We start from the raw sequence: 17,402 nt of genomic DNA on the forward strand, positions 1-17,402 counted from the left end.
ATATATATATAATCATATATATATATATATATATATATATAATCATATATATTGTTACAGACACGACTTTGATGTTAAGGTGGGCCGAGCGGAATGGCCGCCGTGTCCGCACAAATTACCCGATTGTACTCGAACGTCGACGAAGCCGCGCTACGCTGGCTCAATAGGAAAGAGAAGACACCCGGCTGGGTTATAATGACACAATACGACACCAGGGGTTCAGTTCTCAAGACCTCCGGAGGAGGTTATATTAAGGCGGAAGGTTAGATTACAACTACAAGAGGTACATCATAGGAAGACAGGCACTTAGACACAACCTTATATTATTCCCGACAGACCACAGAGAAACAGGACAAAAACTGACTCACACGGGGATTGATGGCTAGGAAAGCGGGTATTCGATGGCCAGCACAAGGTGCACCTTGTGCTCAGGGACAGGATGGCGCGGCCCAAAAGATGCAGGAGGTCTCTCAGCGCTCGAGGTGGCGTCTTGTCGTCTCAAGCTGGGGGCGCATCTGACGTCACATCCGGCGCGTGGCCGCGTATATCCGGCGGGGAGTGACACGCCCTCGGCTCGTTAGCTCCGCCTCGTTGAATCGGCACGTTGCTTCTCATTGGGTGCGTGCGGGGGGGGTTACTGGCTCCGCCCCCGACGAGGAGCTGACAGCCAGCCCCTTCGGGGTAACCCCGTGGAGCGCATGGTCTGGAGCTAATCGAGCCGGTGTGAGGACGCATCCTCCCCCGCTCCGCCGCCATCCCCTCTGTTGTTGTTGTAATTGTTGTTGTAGTTGTTGTTATTGTTGTTGTTTGGGGAAGAAGATGGGAGGAGGTATGGGAAAGGTCCTAAACTCACTACTGATGCCATATAATCACATTCTGGTGCAACGAAGAGTCATAATTAATGGAAACGAGGCCTTAACTGACATAGATTAAGAATAACTAGGAAGATGTCCGAAAGTTGGCTACGTGTGGTGCGGTGGACCTGGGCACGACATTTAATGGGGGAATAAGGGGAAGGTCGGCTCTACTGATTGTTATTTACATGCAATGGGACTAGGGAATGGGGGATTGGGGAAAGTTGGGGAGTATTGGAGAAAATAGGGGAATATTTACAAGCGGATATGGAGGCCAAATTCCATATTCGCAACATTGCACCCTTCTCTACCCTCGGGGCGTCCCGACCCGATAAATTTTTACCTACTTTAGTGTGGCACGCAATGTAGTTCCCTCTACTATTAACTCTGCCCTGAGTGCGACAGTTTTACAGATATTCACAAATGAGTAAATATGTCCCCCTGCGACGTTGCACCCTTCTCCTCACAGAAACACACCCACAGGATAACCGAATCCGGAAAGAATTCGCAAACTACACATACAGCCGGTAGGGAGCATTATTTACAAGATTACGCTGATATCTACACTACGATCCAGGACCTGTCTTTGGAGGAACACATGCAGATGTTATGCATAGAGAGAGCGCGCTTGCCAACATCGATACACCAACCCACGAGTGCTCTGTGGCCGACGGCCTTTAATAACGTGCAGAGCACCCCGTCCCAGCATCAAAAGCACCACCCCACCAATCGGTGCAGTCACCATTGTTCAATGATTAAAAATAAATGCGACAACCCCTAACCCTGCAGGTGTCTCTTGCTCTTCGTGTGGCCTTCAGTGGTGTTAATTAACAGTGGTTCACCTTTATGGCATAGGTGCCACGTTGACCCATAGGTCCATCCCCGGGTGGTGCTTGGCCGCAAACGAACTGCGGTCCATTGTGGGTGGCCACAAACATTGCGGTCCATATGGTGTATCGATCCCGGCAGCAAACAGCGAAAGTGCAGGCCCACAACTGCGCAGCCAGCACCTCTCTCTCCTCTCTCTCTACCCCAAAGCCAGATCCTCGGAGGTGGGAGACAAAAGAAGAACCAAGTGAGTAAGGTGGTAAGGGCGCAAAAGTGCACGCAATGTAAGGTGATGCACACTGGGGGCACATGGGAACCAGGTGAGACAGGTACGTTCCTATCGTACGCCCCCCCCCCCCCACCAGGTAACCTACATGGCCCCTCCCTTACCCCTTACTGTATCCACACAACACAACACTACCCATAAACATCTACTTTACAAATCAACAAACATCCCTACTGTCTTCCCCGTTCCTCCCATATACCAAATTCGTCTTCTCTCCCTCCTAACCAATCAAATTTGCCATTTTCAACTCTCATCAAAATTTGCCATCTCCAACTCAACATCAAAATTTGCCATCACCAATTCATCATCAGTCCCTCCTAGGGAGGGAGAGATGGAATCACCCCAATGTCTCATCCACGTCGTGATGCGTCTCACAAATCCAACAACAATTCTCATTTCTGCAACACAAACAAAGAAAACACAGGTGTGGAGTCATCATCATCACCACAGGTAAGTGGCTGCGTATGGTGCGACAGGTTCATCAATCCTAACTATTTCCTAAATGACTTTAACAACTTTACACTACCCGGGGTCTTTCTCCGGCCAAACCATTGGCCCTCTTACACTATGGGTTCTAAAAACCAATTCCCATTGGCCAAACTGTGGTGCTCTTCAATTTGGGGTCTCACTCCCCCGATTCATCTCCCGGTGCCCTCGCACAATTTCTGGGCTGCGGCGTGTACCTCTCCCAGTGGGTCTACCCACCTGCACACCTCCACCACTGCAGTTGCCTCCGAGCTTACCTGCTCCTTGCCCTAACCTAACTACCTGGGGAAGGCCCTCTGGCACTCTCCCCACTCGGTGCCCTCTCTGGCACTGGGCTACCCGGGTCCATCCTCCGGATCCTCGGGCCCCATCCACAACTCTACCGGCTCCCAGAGCCCACCTGCGGCCTCACCTGGCCGACATCCTCACAGTGGTGGAGTGCCCAACCAACTACACACACTAACAGGCTACACGCCCAGCCATTTCCACAACACTAATGCACCCATTCACAACACCATTCTGCAACCGCACCACAAATGCCAATATCCAACCACAATTTACCTGCACCCTCTACCTAACACTTACACTACCCGCCCCGGGTACTCGTGAAAGGGGTCCACTCTTCCCCCATCCACACCTTCGCACCATGCACACCACTCCGTACCACTTACTCCAACTCTCTCCACACACCTGTACTTGCACACCTGTGCTCTCACACCTGGTGCCACCTGCACCCTTCTCTCCCCAAGCGCATTCGCGCTGATCCACAACACTCACTACTCATACACTGCTCCACACACCTGTCCAGTTGCACACCTGTGCAATCACACCTGTTCAATTCTCACAAACACGGCATCATCTCAGCTAACTACTCCCTTCTGAAACTTGCGCTTCCCAGTCGTCCCTTTAAACTATTGCGCTCCCACGTCATTATCATCCACCCTAATCTACCTGCGTCCCCACTACAGGTATCAGTCACTAACTAAACTTAACGTTACCTACTGTCATCTTCTAGGGCCCTATCAATATAACCTAACCCCCCCGGGCTAGTTTTCACTGCCATACACCCCATAATCTATTGCTCCTTTGCCCCACCTGTGAGGGATGGTGGATTTGCCATCCCACCACATCGGGGGTCTCTCACTACCAATTTTGCACATCAAATTTCAACAAATCAAAAATTTGGCCAATCACTGCCCATCATCTGCCAATCACTACTGCCAATCCCTTGCCAATCATCAAATTTTGTTTTTCTCTAATTTTGGGTCCAAAACACTAACCTCATCACCCAGTCGACTCACTAATACCTCTCGGTGCGCCAATCCTTGTCCAAAGCCCGGCTTCGTAAAGCCAAGCAATGGATGCTGGTTGTTTTGTGCCAGCGGCTGGATGCGTCCGGCACTCGGTGCAGGGACGGGGGCTTACCCGGGCCGAGATCCCACGCATCACCTCGGCGTGGAGCCATCCAATGTCCCGATCTCGACCTGCCGGCACGTCTCAACAAAACGTGGTCGCCATGACGACCCTTCCTATCCAGCCGCCCGCTCCGCCTAGTGGAGCACGGACGCGGCCGTTCAAAGCGAGGCCCGGCACGCACCGAGGGCCCGATTCGGCTAAAAGTCGACCTAACCTCTAACCCGTGTAACGTCGATGCTTCACCTGCATGCTTACACCCCGCAGCCCGTTCCTTGCTCACACATCCAGCCGTCCCCATGCTCCTCGTACCTTTCCTTACACATCCAGGTACCCTCATTCCACTCACAGCCTTGGTCACACACCTGACCACCGAACACTTTGGCACACATTCGTTGGTCGCACACCTCACCAAAACACCTCTTCGCGCCCCCTCCTCTGTGACAATCACAGGTGTGCCCTCATTCGCACACCCAACCACGTGCCTCACCACCAACTCCAGCGTGCATTCCCACTCACGCTCTACCATTCCAGGTGTGCATCCTTCCATCCCAGGTGTACATCCTCGCTCACCTGTCACAACTAACTCACGCTCCATGTCACTCTCACTACTTTCACCTCCACTCGTGACAACGCACTCACCCTTACTCTTGACAGCACACTCTTTCCTCATGCACCTGTCCGTCACACACCTTTCTCGCGCACACTCTCCCGTTACACCCTCTGTAACACTCACCACAGGTGGACACTCTTCCTTACTTCTGACAGCGCACTCTTTCCTCATGCACCTGTCCGTCACACACCTTTCTCGCGCACACTCTCCCGTTACACCCTCTGTAACACTCACCACAGGTGGACACTCTTCCTTACTTCTGACAGCGCACTCTTTCCTCATGCACCTGGCCGTCACACACCTTTCTCGCGCACACTCTCCGGTCACACCCTCTGTAACACTCACCACACCACGCTTCCATGTGCTCCCTCGCACACGCGCTACGACCGACTCACTCCCGCCAGCACACTCACTCCTTGGCACGCACTTTTTCCTCACACACCCCAGAGTCGGACTTTCTTGCACACCTCCATTTTCGCACACCAGACCTGTCGCACACTTCACCAACGGCCTCTCACGAACACCCGGGTCTATCTCGACCCCCAAGCCTCTTAAATCACCTGGCGCATCATACGCACGACCATATTGGTCACCACTTACACCGGGTCCTCTTCCTCTTCGCTTCTCCACCATCACCTGTGAATCCCTCATCCGGTTAATGAGCACATCATCACGATCCAAACACAGACTTTGGACCAATTCTTTTATCTCCTCTTTTATCTCTTTGTTATCCCCTCTCCGTCGCTTCTTAATTTCGCTCACCCCTTCTTCCACTTCTTCTAATTTGTGCCTCACCTCTTTTATTCCCCGGTACGTCTCCTCAAGCTCGTCCTCCAAGGCTACCTTGACCGTTTCAGGTGCGTCCTCACCTGCCGGTCCTTCGTCTCCATTACCTCTACCACCTCGTCCAACCTCGCCGTCAGTCCCTCACGTACCATCTGACATTCCCTCTTCGTCGCTACCAAGTCATCCTTTAGTTCCTTCTGTGTCGCTTTCAACCCTCCTAATACCGCAGTGTTCCTTTGAACCTGCTCCACTAACTCCGTCTGTCCCACCGTCAGCTGCTCTACTCCCAGCGTCAACTCCTCTATACCACCTTGCAATTTTACAGTCCCCTTTCTCACCTCTTTCTCCATGCGCTCCTTACAGTGCCTCACCTCCTCGCGCACTCCTCCGACCTCCTCACTCACTCCTCTTCTGATCTCCTCTCCCATCACTTGCATCTCCTGCCCAGATGCCACCCTCATCTGCTCCATTTCCTCCCTGTGAGCATCCAGTTTGGTTTCTACCCCCATTCTGACCCCCTCTATCTGCTGCTCCATTTGTTTAACTTCCCTTTCCGCTTGGTCCCTCATGTCCCTCAATTTGCCTTCCATACTGTTTTCTAACCCCTCTAACCCATTTTTCACTCCCTCTATCTGATTCTCCTGGGCAGCCATTCTATTTTCTACCCCCATTAACCCATTTTTCACTTCTTTTATCCCGTTGTCTAACCCCTCAAAATTATTGTCTAACTTCCCAATTTTCTTGTCTAACTCCTCAAAATTATTGTCTAACTTCTCAATTTTCTTGTCTAACTCCTCAAAATTATTGTCTAACTTCTCACCGGTACCCCTCGCTTCGTCCCTCATTACCCCCATTTGGTTTCCCATTACCCCCATTTGGCCCTCTAATCGCCCACTATCAACCCTCATTTGGCCCTCCATCCTATCCATTTTTGCATTCAGTTGGGTCAAGAATAATCTGAGGTCAAACCCGGTTTGCCCAGCGTCCCCAGCCGCCACCGCAGGCTCGCCCTCCGCGGCGACGCTATTTTGGGACCCTTCAACCACGTGAGCGAGCGCGCCATTTTGCGCGCCCGCTACTTCGTGCGTGACGGCGCTATTTTGCGAACCTGCCGCCCTCACTGCTTCGCTCTCCTCATGTCCCTCAATTTGGTCCTGGACCGACCCTACCTCACTCTCCTTTACCGGACCCCAGCCGTCTTGATCCGCCATAGCGCGACTTGCAAAATTCGAGTTTCGTAAAACAAAACAAATTTCGGCCGCTCCAAATTTTGACCAAATTTTTTTTTTCCTCTATTCGTTTTTTTTTTTTTTTTAAATTTGGTCGGGCCTCGAATCTCACTCCCGACACCAATTGTTACAGACACGACTTTGATGTTAAGGTGGGCCGAGCGGAATGGCCGCCGTGTCCGCACAAATTACCCGATTGTACTCGAACGTCGACGAAGCCGCGCTACGCTGGCTCAATAGGAAAGAGAAGACACCCGGCTGGGTTATAATGACACAATACGACACCAGGGGTTCAGTTCTCAAGACCTCCGGAGGAGGTTATATTAAGGCGGAAGGTTAGATTACAACTACAAGAGGTACATCATAGGAAGACAGGCACTTAGACACAACCTTATATTATTCCCGACAGACCACAGAGAAACAGGACAAAAACTGACTCACACGGGGATTGATGGCTAGGAAAGCGGGTATTCGATGGCCAGCACAAGGTGCACCTTGTGCTCAGGGACAGGATGGCGCGGCCCAAAAGATGCAGGAGGTCTCTCAGCGCTCGAGGTGGCGTCTTGTCGTCTCAAGCTGGGGGCGCATCTGACGTCACATCCGGCGCGTGGCCGCGTATATCCGGCGGGGAGTGACACGCCCTCGGCTCGTTAGCTCCGCCTCGTGGAATCGGCACGTTGCTTCTCATTGGGTGCGTGCGGGGGGGGTTACTGGCTCCGCCCCCGACGAGGAGCTGACAGCCAGCCCCTTCGGGGTAACCCCGTGGAGCGCATGGTCTGGAGCTAATCGAGCCGGTGTGAGGACGCATCCTCCCCCGCTCCGCCGCCATCCCCTCTGTTGTTGTTGTAATTGTTGTTGTAGTTGTTGTTATTGTTGTTGTTTGGGGAAGAAGATGGGAGGAGGTATGGGAAAGGTCCTAAACTCACTACTGATGCCATATAATCACATTCTGGTGCAACGAAGAGTCATAATTAATGGAAACGAGGCCTTAACTGACATAGATTAAGAATAACTAGGAAGATGTCCGAAAGTTGGCTACGTGTGGTGCGGTGGACCTGGGCACGACATTTAATGGGGGAATAAGGGGAAGGTCGGCTCTACTGATTGTTATTTACATGCAATGGGACTAGGGAATGGGGGATTGGGGAAAGTTGGGGAGTATTGGAGAAAATAGGGGAATATTTACAAGCGGATATGGAGGCCAAATTCCATATTCGCAACAATATATATATATATATATATATAATCATATATATATATATATATATAATCATATATATATATATATATATATAATCATATATATATATATATATATATATAGTTGCGGTCCGCGGATTAGATGTTATTTTGACCGAGCGGAGGTATAACCGCGGCCGAACAGTTGTTCCCCGACTTAACCCGATTTACCCAAACGTTGGCCGTATCGCGCCACCGCTATTCAATCAGGAAAAGACAAAGACGACGGATGTGAAGAAAAGGATTAAGAAGACGAGAAAAGGGTTGAAAATACTACTAAATTTATTTACTATTTACAGGCTCAAAATAACCAAGGAGAAGGAAAGATAAGAAAATAATATACAGAAGCTTTTAGAGACAGGGAAAATACTAGCTTATACAGACTTAATTATCTACCCAGGACAGAACAAACAAAGACGACTCACACGGGGAATGATGATAGGAATTGGCTGGAAGGAGGTGTGTGGCTGGAGGGGGAGGACGGCACGGAGCTGGCTGGAGCTTTGATCCCGCACAGGACGTCGGGCTGGACCTCGACGGCCGCTGATGCCACCGAGCCTGTCGTGTGCGCAGGATCACGGGTCGGAGCTGCTTGGTGGAGCCGACGCGCTGGTGGGGGGTCTGGCGTGACGGGTTCTCTCCTCTCTCTTTCTTGGTCCAACCACTCTTTCTCCACCGACAACTCAACGCAACCACTCAACGCAACCACTCAACGCAACCACTGACCACCCCTGACGACCAACTCAGCTCTTGTCATGGACCTCTCTACGCGCTCTCATCACTCTTGCGCCCGCGCTTTTATAACGCCTCCAGCGATTCAGCCGCCGGCCTTCAGGTCACGCCCATCGGTGTGCTCACCTCGGCCCTGGTTGGTCGCGCGACCCTATGGCTCCGCCCTTGATGACGACGGGCGGGCACGCCTTTCTTCCCCAACCTTGCCTCGTGGCCAATGGTGGTTGAAGAAAACCGCCCAAAATGCAGTTGGCCATTGAAATGAAATGAAAGGGGATCTACTCTTATTTCACTTGGTGCAATGGAGTATTTAAATTAATGGGAGACACGGCCTTACCCTAAGACACATAATAAGATATAAGCTACTGTACAAGGGTTTTATCGGGTCCTGCAATGTGGTGTTTCATGGAATAACTACCGAGACGCCCTTTGACCTTTACACTACGGAGGTATTTACAAGGATCATGACATTTACAAAGGGTGATCTTTACAACAATTTACACTACAACAACAAAAAAAAAAAACCATTCTCATATCCACAACAATATATATATATATATATATATATATATATATATATATATATATATATATATATATATATATATATATATATATATATATATATATATATATAATCGGGAGATTAAATCAGACGCGGACATAGCTTCAGGACTTCGATCTTTAATTTTTGACAAGCTTTCGACAAACAAAGGTCTTCTTCTGAGTCTACAAAAACAGCAGGCATGTATATCAGTCAAGTAGGTATGGGTAATATGTGTGTAAGATATGTGATATGTGTAGAAAATGCATACAAAAGGAAGAGCCACGCCAAAGCTCACTCACCGGCCCCAAGTTCAACGGAAGTGAAGCGCACCTTACAGTTACCGTTTGCGTTACAGTTCCGGTGCACGTGCATATACAAATATAGAGATACATACATACATAAACACACAAGCATATATTCATATCGCATTTATATTCATATAATATATTTATATATTTATATAAATGACATATAAAGGTAGAATGAATGAATGGGTGAATGTATGGGTGAATGAATGAATGAATGAATGAATGAATGGGTTACGGTTAACAATTTGATTGGGTTGATGTAGGAACATGCCTTAATCATCAAAATTTATGCCATGAGGGATTTTTGTCCGAAGTTGATGTATCCAAAAGGACTCACGTTTCAGAATCGTGGTGTGTGATCGATTTGTGATTGATTCAATGGCAGAGATTTGAATGTCATTTATAGAGTGATCCGGTTGATTAAAGTGTATCGTGCAAGGTAGAGATTTGCCCTGACTGGTGTGGAAGTTATTGATTTCTGACCGGGTGTTATTAAATCGTGTGTCGAGTGTATTCTCAGTTTTTCCAATATATTGTTTGTTGCACTTTTGGCAAGTGATTAGGTATATGACCCATGTAGATTTGCAGTTCATATTGGAGGTTGGGGGCTAACCCCCGCTCTAGCAGGGAAAATGGCCTTAAAATGCATGTTGTTGTTGTTGTATACGAGGTGATGGGGAATTTTTGTCCAGTGCTAGAACTACAAAATTTGTTTCCTTCTAGTAAATGCTTGTGAATAATACATTTGTTTGCTGTGCATTTATAGAAGCCAGGGATCCTAGTTTGTTTGTTGTGGGGCTGTGGGTGCTTTGCTTTTACCAAGAGGTCCCTGAGTGTCCGACCACGTCGAAATGATGTCAGTGGAGGTTGAGGAAATGTGGTGCTGAGTGTTTCTGATTGATGGAGGAGAGGAAGGGCCTTATTCAGAATACTTGGCAATTGGGATGAGGTAGGAGAGTCGGTGGTTACCAGTGGGACAAGGTTAGTTGCAGGTTTGGGTTTGTAAGTCAGAAGGTCTGCTCTCGGTATGCGTTTTGCTCGGTTTATTGCTTCTTTCACAGAGTGAGGGTCATAGTTCCAAGAAAGAAGCAATAAACCGATCAAAACGCATACCGAGAGCAGACCTTCTGACTTACAAACCCAAACCTGCAACTAACCGTGTCCCACTGGTAACCACCGACTCTGCTACCTCATCCCAATTGCCAAGTATTCTGAATAAGGCCCTTCCTCTCCTCCATCAATCAGAAACACTCGGCACCACATTTCCTCAACCTCCACTAACATCATTTCGACGTGGTCGGACACTCAGGGACCTCTTGGTAAAAGCAAAGCACCCACAGCCCCACAACAAAGAAAAAGAAACTAGGATCCCTGGCTTCTATAAATGCACAGCAAACAAATGCATTATTCACAAGCATTTACTAGAAGGAAACAAATTCTGTAGTGCTCGCACTGGACAAAAATTCCCCATCACCTCCTATATGAACTGCAAATCTACATGGGTCATATACCTAATCACTTGCCAAAAGTGCAACAAACAATATGTTGGAAAAACTGAGAATACACTCTTCACACGATTTAATAACACCCGGTCAGAAATCAATAACTTCCACACCAGTCAGGGCAAATCTCTACCTTACACGATACACTTTAATCAACCGGATCACTCTGTAAATGACATTCAAATCTCTGCCATTGAATCAATCACAAATCGATCACACACCACGATTCTGAAACGTGAGTCCTTTTGGATACATAAACTTCGGACAAAAATCCCTCATGGCATAAATTTTGATGATTAAATCATGTTCCCACATCAACCCAATCAAATTGTTAACCGTAACCCATTCATTCATTCATTCATTCATTCATTCTACCTTTATATGTCATTTATATAAATATATAAATATATTATATGAATATAAATGGTATATGAATATATGCTTGTGTGTTTATGTATGTATGTATCTCTATATTTGTATATGCACGTGCACCGGAACTGTAACGCAAACGGTAACTGTAAGGTGCGCTTCACTTCCGTTGAACTTGGGGCCGGTGAGTGAGCTTTGGCGTGGCTCTTCCTTTTGTACGCATTTTCTACACGTATCACACATCTTACACACATATCACAACACATACTTGTCTGATATACATGCCTGCTGTTTTTGTAGACTCAGAAGAAGACCTTTGTTGGTCGAAAGCTTGTCAAAATTAAAGATCGAAGTCCTGAAGCTACGTCCGCGTCTGATTTAATCTGCCGATTATTTATTCAATGCAAATGAGACGCCCTGCTCGTACTGTGGAGTTTCTACTATTTCTCACACATGTGTTATATATATATATATATATATATATATATTATATATATACATATATATATATATATATATATACTATATATATATATATAGCCGTCGTCGCCTCTGGATAACTCCAAAAGGATGGTGATTTTTTAAAGACAACGAACACCGGCCATAACACTCATCTCAGGCCCTGCTCCTCACGCCCCGTGTTGTGTTTTCGTTGCCGGTGAGATGATTGTCCCCGATAGAGTATAGTGCCGACAGCTACGTAACAGATCTTAATTAATTGGCCGGCAGAACCAATGTTACGCACTGCTTCCTGCAATCGATAAATCAAATTCGTCTGGCCAATTAAACCCCAGTTGCCTTTCCTTGCTATCAGAACAGACAGGCGAAGTGAGGACACTAATTCTAATGGTGTATTCAAGCAAAATCACATATTTACAAGGAGGCAACTTACGAGCTATAGATCCATTTACCTTGTCCCCCTATGTGTCATTTGTGACATTGGATGCCTGAGTCGGTCACTTATTACTTTTACAAATAATGGGACCAATCTCAAATCCGACAATGGAAGGGAGAGATTAGAAAGAGAAAGATAAAGATGTGGATAGTGTGGCCTGGTAACTCTGGAACAAATGTCCATCTTTGTCAGGGGCTTCTTACTCCACCTTGGTCCCACTCTTTGTGCCGCCGAGTCTCTCCTCCCGTCCGGGAACGATGGTATTGACAACGTGGACTCCAAGCGTGTTTTGACGGGATCACCTGGGCGATGACGAGGCAAAGGCTCCGGAGCGGGGCTCAAGGTCACGGGGGCAGGAGGAGTCAGAATTGAAACAAGAACAGAACTCAAAGGAAGCGCAAGTACTGACGAACTCGGACTCTTAAAATGACTGAAGTCAAAGAGAGAAAGATGAAAAGGCTTCAAGGCAATAGGTTCTGAACTTCGCTCCAGTAAAAGGAAGAGAAAACATAGGGGGCAATACCCCTGTGCTCACCTGGTAGGATAAACAGTATTCTGCACCGACTAAAGGTATTTAAAACCAATTTCAATGGTTGCTCGAACATAGGGTAGCATGTAGAATCATACTAACATAATCATATGATAATAATAACATAATAATAATCATAATAATCATATTATAATAATCATACATAATAATGGGTGTAAGAAATCATAACATAATAATCATAAGACTACAAACAAACAAACAAATACCTATTTTGGGGGGCAACCTCCCTCCCCTCCCCCAACAACATACACCTCCTAAGACCCCAATTTTTCTCATGCCTTGAACAAACATTGGTACCTCACGGGTGATTAAGGTTGTGGTGAAGTTTCATCGAAATTGCGTGTGGAGTTTCTGAGACGAAAGCAAATACCTATTTTGGGGGGCAACCCCCCTGTAGACCCCCAATGGGGCAGATTTTTTAAAATGCCGTGAATATGCTTTGGTACATCGCGGCAAGAAGGGGATCCGGCCATAAAACATTGCTTCAAAAAAAAAGAAGAAAAAAGGGAACCACGGTGACCGAAAAAGGCCAACCCCCGCCCTTCGGGGAAAATGGCCTCTAAAGTTGGTTCTTCTTCTTCTTCTTCTAATATACTTTGGTACAGCACGGGTGGTGAAGGTTGTGGTGAAGTTTCATCGAAATTGCGTGTGGAGTTTCAGAGAAGAAAGCAAATACAGTACCTATTTGGGGGGTCAAACCTGGGCCAAATTTGACCACCGGTAAAACCCCTTAGACCCCCGATTTTTTAATGCCGCGAACAAACTTTAGTCACAACACAACAAATATAATTTGTGCCAAATTTGGTCACAATCCCATCAGCGGTTTCGGAGAAGAAGTCACAAGTGTTTACGGACGGACGACGCGTTATCCCATAAGCTCCCCTGAACCCAGGTGAGATAAAAAGACAGACTCGATCTGGTACATCATACTCATCTGGCACGGACAGGACATCGACGGAGCCGGTTTGAGGTGATTCGGACAGGTACGTGAGGGGTTGTAGAAAGAGAGGACAAAGCGTTCCTGTGCTGAGACGGAGAGGACAAAAGGCGGGAAAGTGTGATTTGCACTGAGGTGTGCGGAATGGGTGTAGGTAAGAATGTAGTAAGTAGAAAACTCACATGTATTAGACACCTGTGTACACATTCGTAACACATATGTGCTTACACGAACACAGTACACTATAACTAAAAGGTGTGTCGCAGGTGCGTGATACAAGATACACCACATAGTTTAGGTGTTGCAGGGTAGGAACTGCACCAATAGATGAATGATCTCACCAGGTACGCGTTTGAGGTTGTCTGCGCCATCAGGAGCGCACCTTGCGCCGCCACGAAAAGGCGGGGACCGCACACGCACCTCGCACGACCGGATGCGGAGTCCGCCATGCGTGGGGACCCTGAGACCCGGACCCGAGAAGAGACGCGGGGGAAGAGGTACTGCAAAGGTAGGAGTGAATGAAAAGAGCGGGAAAAGGTATATTAGATAAGGCGATTTTAAAGGACGGAGCCTCGCATGACAGATCCTGAGAACGGAAATGGAGCGAAGCGTTCATTTCAATCTGGGATGAGCATTTGGACCTTGGAGTGCAGCTCATCTGACTCCTCCCCCTTTAAAAGCCCCGCCCTCAAACTCCTCCTACTTTCTTCAGCCTTCTCCTCCCACCTCCAATGAAACACGTGCTCTGTGGGGATCTCTCGTTCAGGACGAATCATTCACTTCGGTTCGTGGGAGTTTCTCCTGTCTGGATAAATCTTTCCTTTTTCAACGGTTCATCCACTAATTATGCTAATTTATGCAGCGCCTGAAAAGCGCTTTCCTTAAGTCTTTGGCACCTTTGTCTCTTCCTCTTCTTCTACTTATTTGCTTCTCTTCCAATGTTCTTTGTCCTCACCAGCTTGCCTTGCATCGATGACGTCATTAAGGGGTTCGGATCAGGATCGATGTTATTTATTTATTTATTTAGCCCGATGTGTTCCACTGTCCTCAACCCACGTGACGCATGTTTCATATTGATTATTTAGTTCTGTTGATTAAGCTGTTCCGGCAAAAATAAACATGTTTGTTGAGAATATTCGTTAATTAATAATGTAAACTTTGTAAACTCCGCGTAATGTCGCAAAATCCCTTTTGAGTGGTGGTTTATGGTCATGCCTCATGGTCTGCATTTAGAGGTCGCTGATCTCTTCGTCCTTTTCCCAATGAGTCCCGATGTCCGGCTTCGACTCTCCCAATCTGTCGTCGTCGTCGTCGTCGTGCTCCTTCGGCCATTATAACCCTCCCCAATCCCCATACATATAAATCCATTCCGGAAAACTTTTTTTTTTTCCATATCCTCCACTTATCCCCCTTACCATCTTTACCACCAGCACCACCCTTACCACCAGCACTACCAGCACCACTTATCACCAGCACCACTCTTACCACCAGCACCACCCTTATCACCAGCACCACTCTTATCACCAGCACCACCCTTATCACCAGCAACACCCTTACCACCAGCACCACTCTTACCACCAGCACCAGCACCACTCTTACCACCAGCACCACCCTCATCACCAGCACCACCCTCATCACCAGCACCACCCTTATCACCAGCACCACCCTTATCACCAGCAACACCCTTACCACCAGCAACACCCTTACCACCAGCAACACCCTTACCACCAGCACCACCCTTATCACCAGCACCACTCTTACCACCAGCACCACCCTTACCACCAGCAACACCCTTACCACCAGCACCACCCTTACCACCAGCAACACCCTTACCACCAGTACCACCCTTACCACCAGCAACACCCTTACCACCAACACCACCCTTACCACCAGCACCGCACTTACCACCAGCATCACTCTTACCACCAACACCATCCTTATCACCAGCACCACTCTTATCACCAGTGTTACGTGCTCCTCCCCAAACCCCGGTCACGTTGTACCTCCGAGCCCCGAGAGGAGTCACGGCAGAAAGATGTGTTATTCTGTGTGTCAAAGATCAATGGTAGGGACTGGCAAAAAAATTCAAGTTGGAGATAGATGTAAAATTACTATGTGAGCTGTTAGAGCTCTTCAAGATGAAGAAAATCAGCCATAGATGACCCTTCTGGCATGTCTGTAAGCAAAGTTATGGCCAAAAGCGTATCAGCAATTTTCCCCATCAGTGGCCATTATTTATCAGATAAATATGGAATCCATATCTGTGACCGATTTACATTGAAAACTGCTGAAATATGTACGCAACTTCAACTTAGCACAGTTTAGTAAATACTCGAGATAAATCCATGCGGTAAAAAATATTTTGATCAGTAGGACTTGCAATTTATTCGCAAGGTCACAACAAGGTCACAGCAAGGTCATTTCAAGGTCACGGCAAGGTCATTTCAAGGTCACGTCAAGGTCGCACGAAATGTCACGCAAAGATAAAATTCTTGCGGGGCAGAAATTGTGCAGGGTACATTTGTTTAACCTATAGCAAGCAATCAGCAAGCATCCAAAACCCTTATTTTTGGTGCCTGCATTTGCCTCATTTATGCCTCATTGCTGAGAGTTGCTAAGACCTACGACTTAGAAATTCCACCTGGACACACTTCAGGGGGCACTTTCAAAGGGGAGATGTGCTTCTTCTTTCTAAACAATATTTTAGGTGTGGTATAGACACGATATTTGCATGCATCGGTTTCAAAAATCGAGCAAATATGGAAAAATTACTCACGTGAAACCAGGATCCGTCTCGATCGTAGCCATGATTGTGTAGATGTCACATGATCAGTCATGAAAAGTGGTTAAGTCCAAAATATGACATACCATGGCATAAAAACGATTTGCCCGCAAAGCATTGCACCGCAACGGCGGTCACAGAGTGCCATGCACAGCGTGGCGTAAGTAGTGCGCGCAGCGCCACTGGCGGAATTTCCAGTCCCATTCAATGGTGAAACCACACCAATTGTTACCAACAAACAAATATTGTGTTAAGGTCACACAAGAATAACAGTACAATAACAATATTAATCAATTGTACAACCAATATATCATTCCTATGATGGTACCATCAGTTTCGTACAATATAACTCACTGTGCTCCAAGTGAGCGAAAATAACATGCCCAATGTCTCTATCCTGGCATCAAGCCAAACTCGATGGTGAAGCGATCGTCAGAACGATGTTGTATCGAGACCAGAATCCCGCTCGGTTGACAGTCACACTGCCAAAGATAGGCAAAAGTGTCCTCAAGAGGCGACTGGGAAAACACACCTTCGGGTATGGACGCTCAACGGCTCCCAATTGACGAACCGCAAATTCCCACTCAAAATCCACGTTACACACACACACACACACACACACACACACACACACACACACACACACACACACACACACACACACACACACACACACACACACACACACACACACACCAGGTTACGTCTGGATGCGGTGAAATGGTTGAAGCGAGGGGAAAAACCTGGAGTGATGCGAAATCAGGCGCGAGGTAAAAATGGCCAACGGTCCATTCTCGAGACGTAACGGCATTCCAATGATTCTCTTCGGAATAAACCGCAAAACCTGTCACGCAGGTTTATCTGTCACAGCGATAACAACTCTGTCGCAGGAATCCCTTTCCCAGGAAACCCCAAAGTTCGCTAGTGACCTCCGTTTGCCAGCGTTTGCTCCAGACCTCCAAACAGCTTGGCTCCTTGTCCGACCGCACTCGCTCCGCCTCTTCTTCCTCTTCTTCTTCGTCGTCGTCCGGTTCCGGTTTCATTTT

General features: G+C 47.5%; 1 protein-coding gene across 1 annotated transcript in view; it reads right to left on the minus strand.

Annotated features, from left to right (window-relative positions):
- The window catches only part of SLCO3A1 (solute carrier organic anion transporter family member 3A1), a 152,218-nt gene extending 137,978 nt beyond the window's left edge, over positions 1-14,240 (minus strand). Inside the window, exon 1 of the mRNA XM_068121977.2 lies at positions 13,916-14,240. Within this exon, the coding sequence (XP_067978078.2) occupies positions 13,916-14,023 (108 nt within the window). The 5' untranslated portion in view covers positions 14,024-14,240. The remainder of the gene's footprint in view (positions 1-13,915) is intronic.
- Positions 14,241-17,402: the final 3,162 nt, after the last annotated feature.

This window comes from Myxine glutinosa, chromosome 7, assembly GCF_964187855.1.
Source record: "Myxine glutinosa chromosome 7, kmMyxGlut1.1, whole genome shotgun sequence".
Lineage (NCBI taxonomy): Eukaryota > Metazoa > Chordata > Myxini > Myxiniformes > Myxinidae > Myxine > Myxine glutinosa.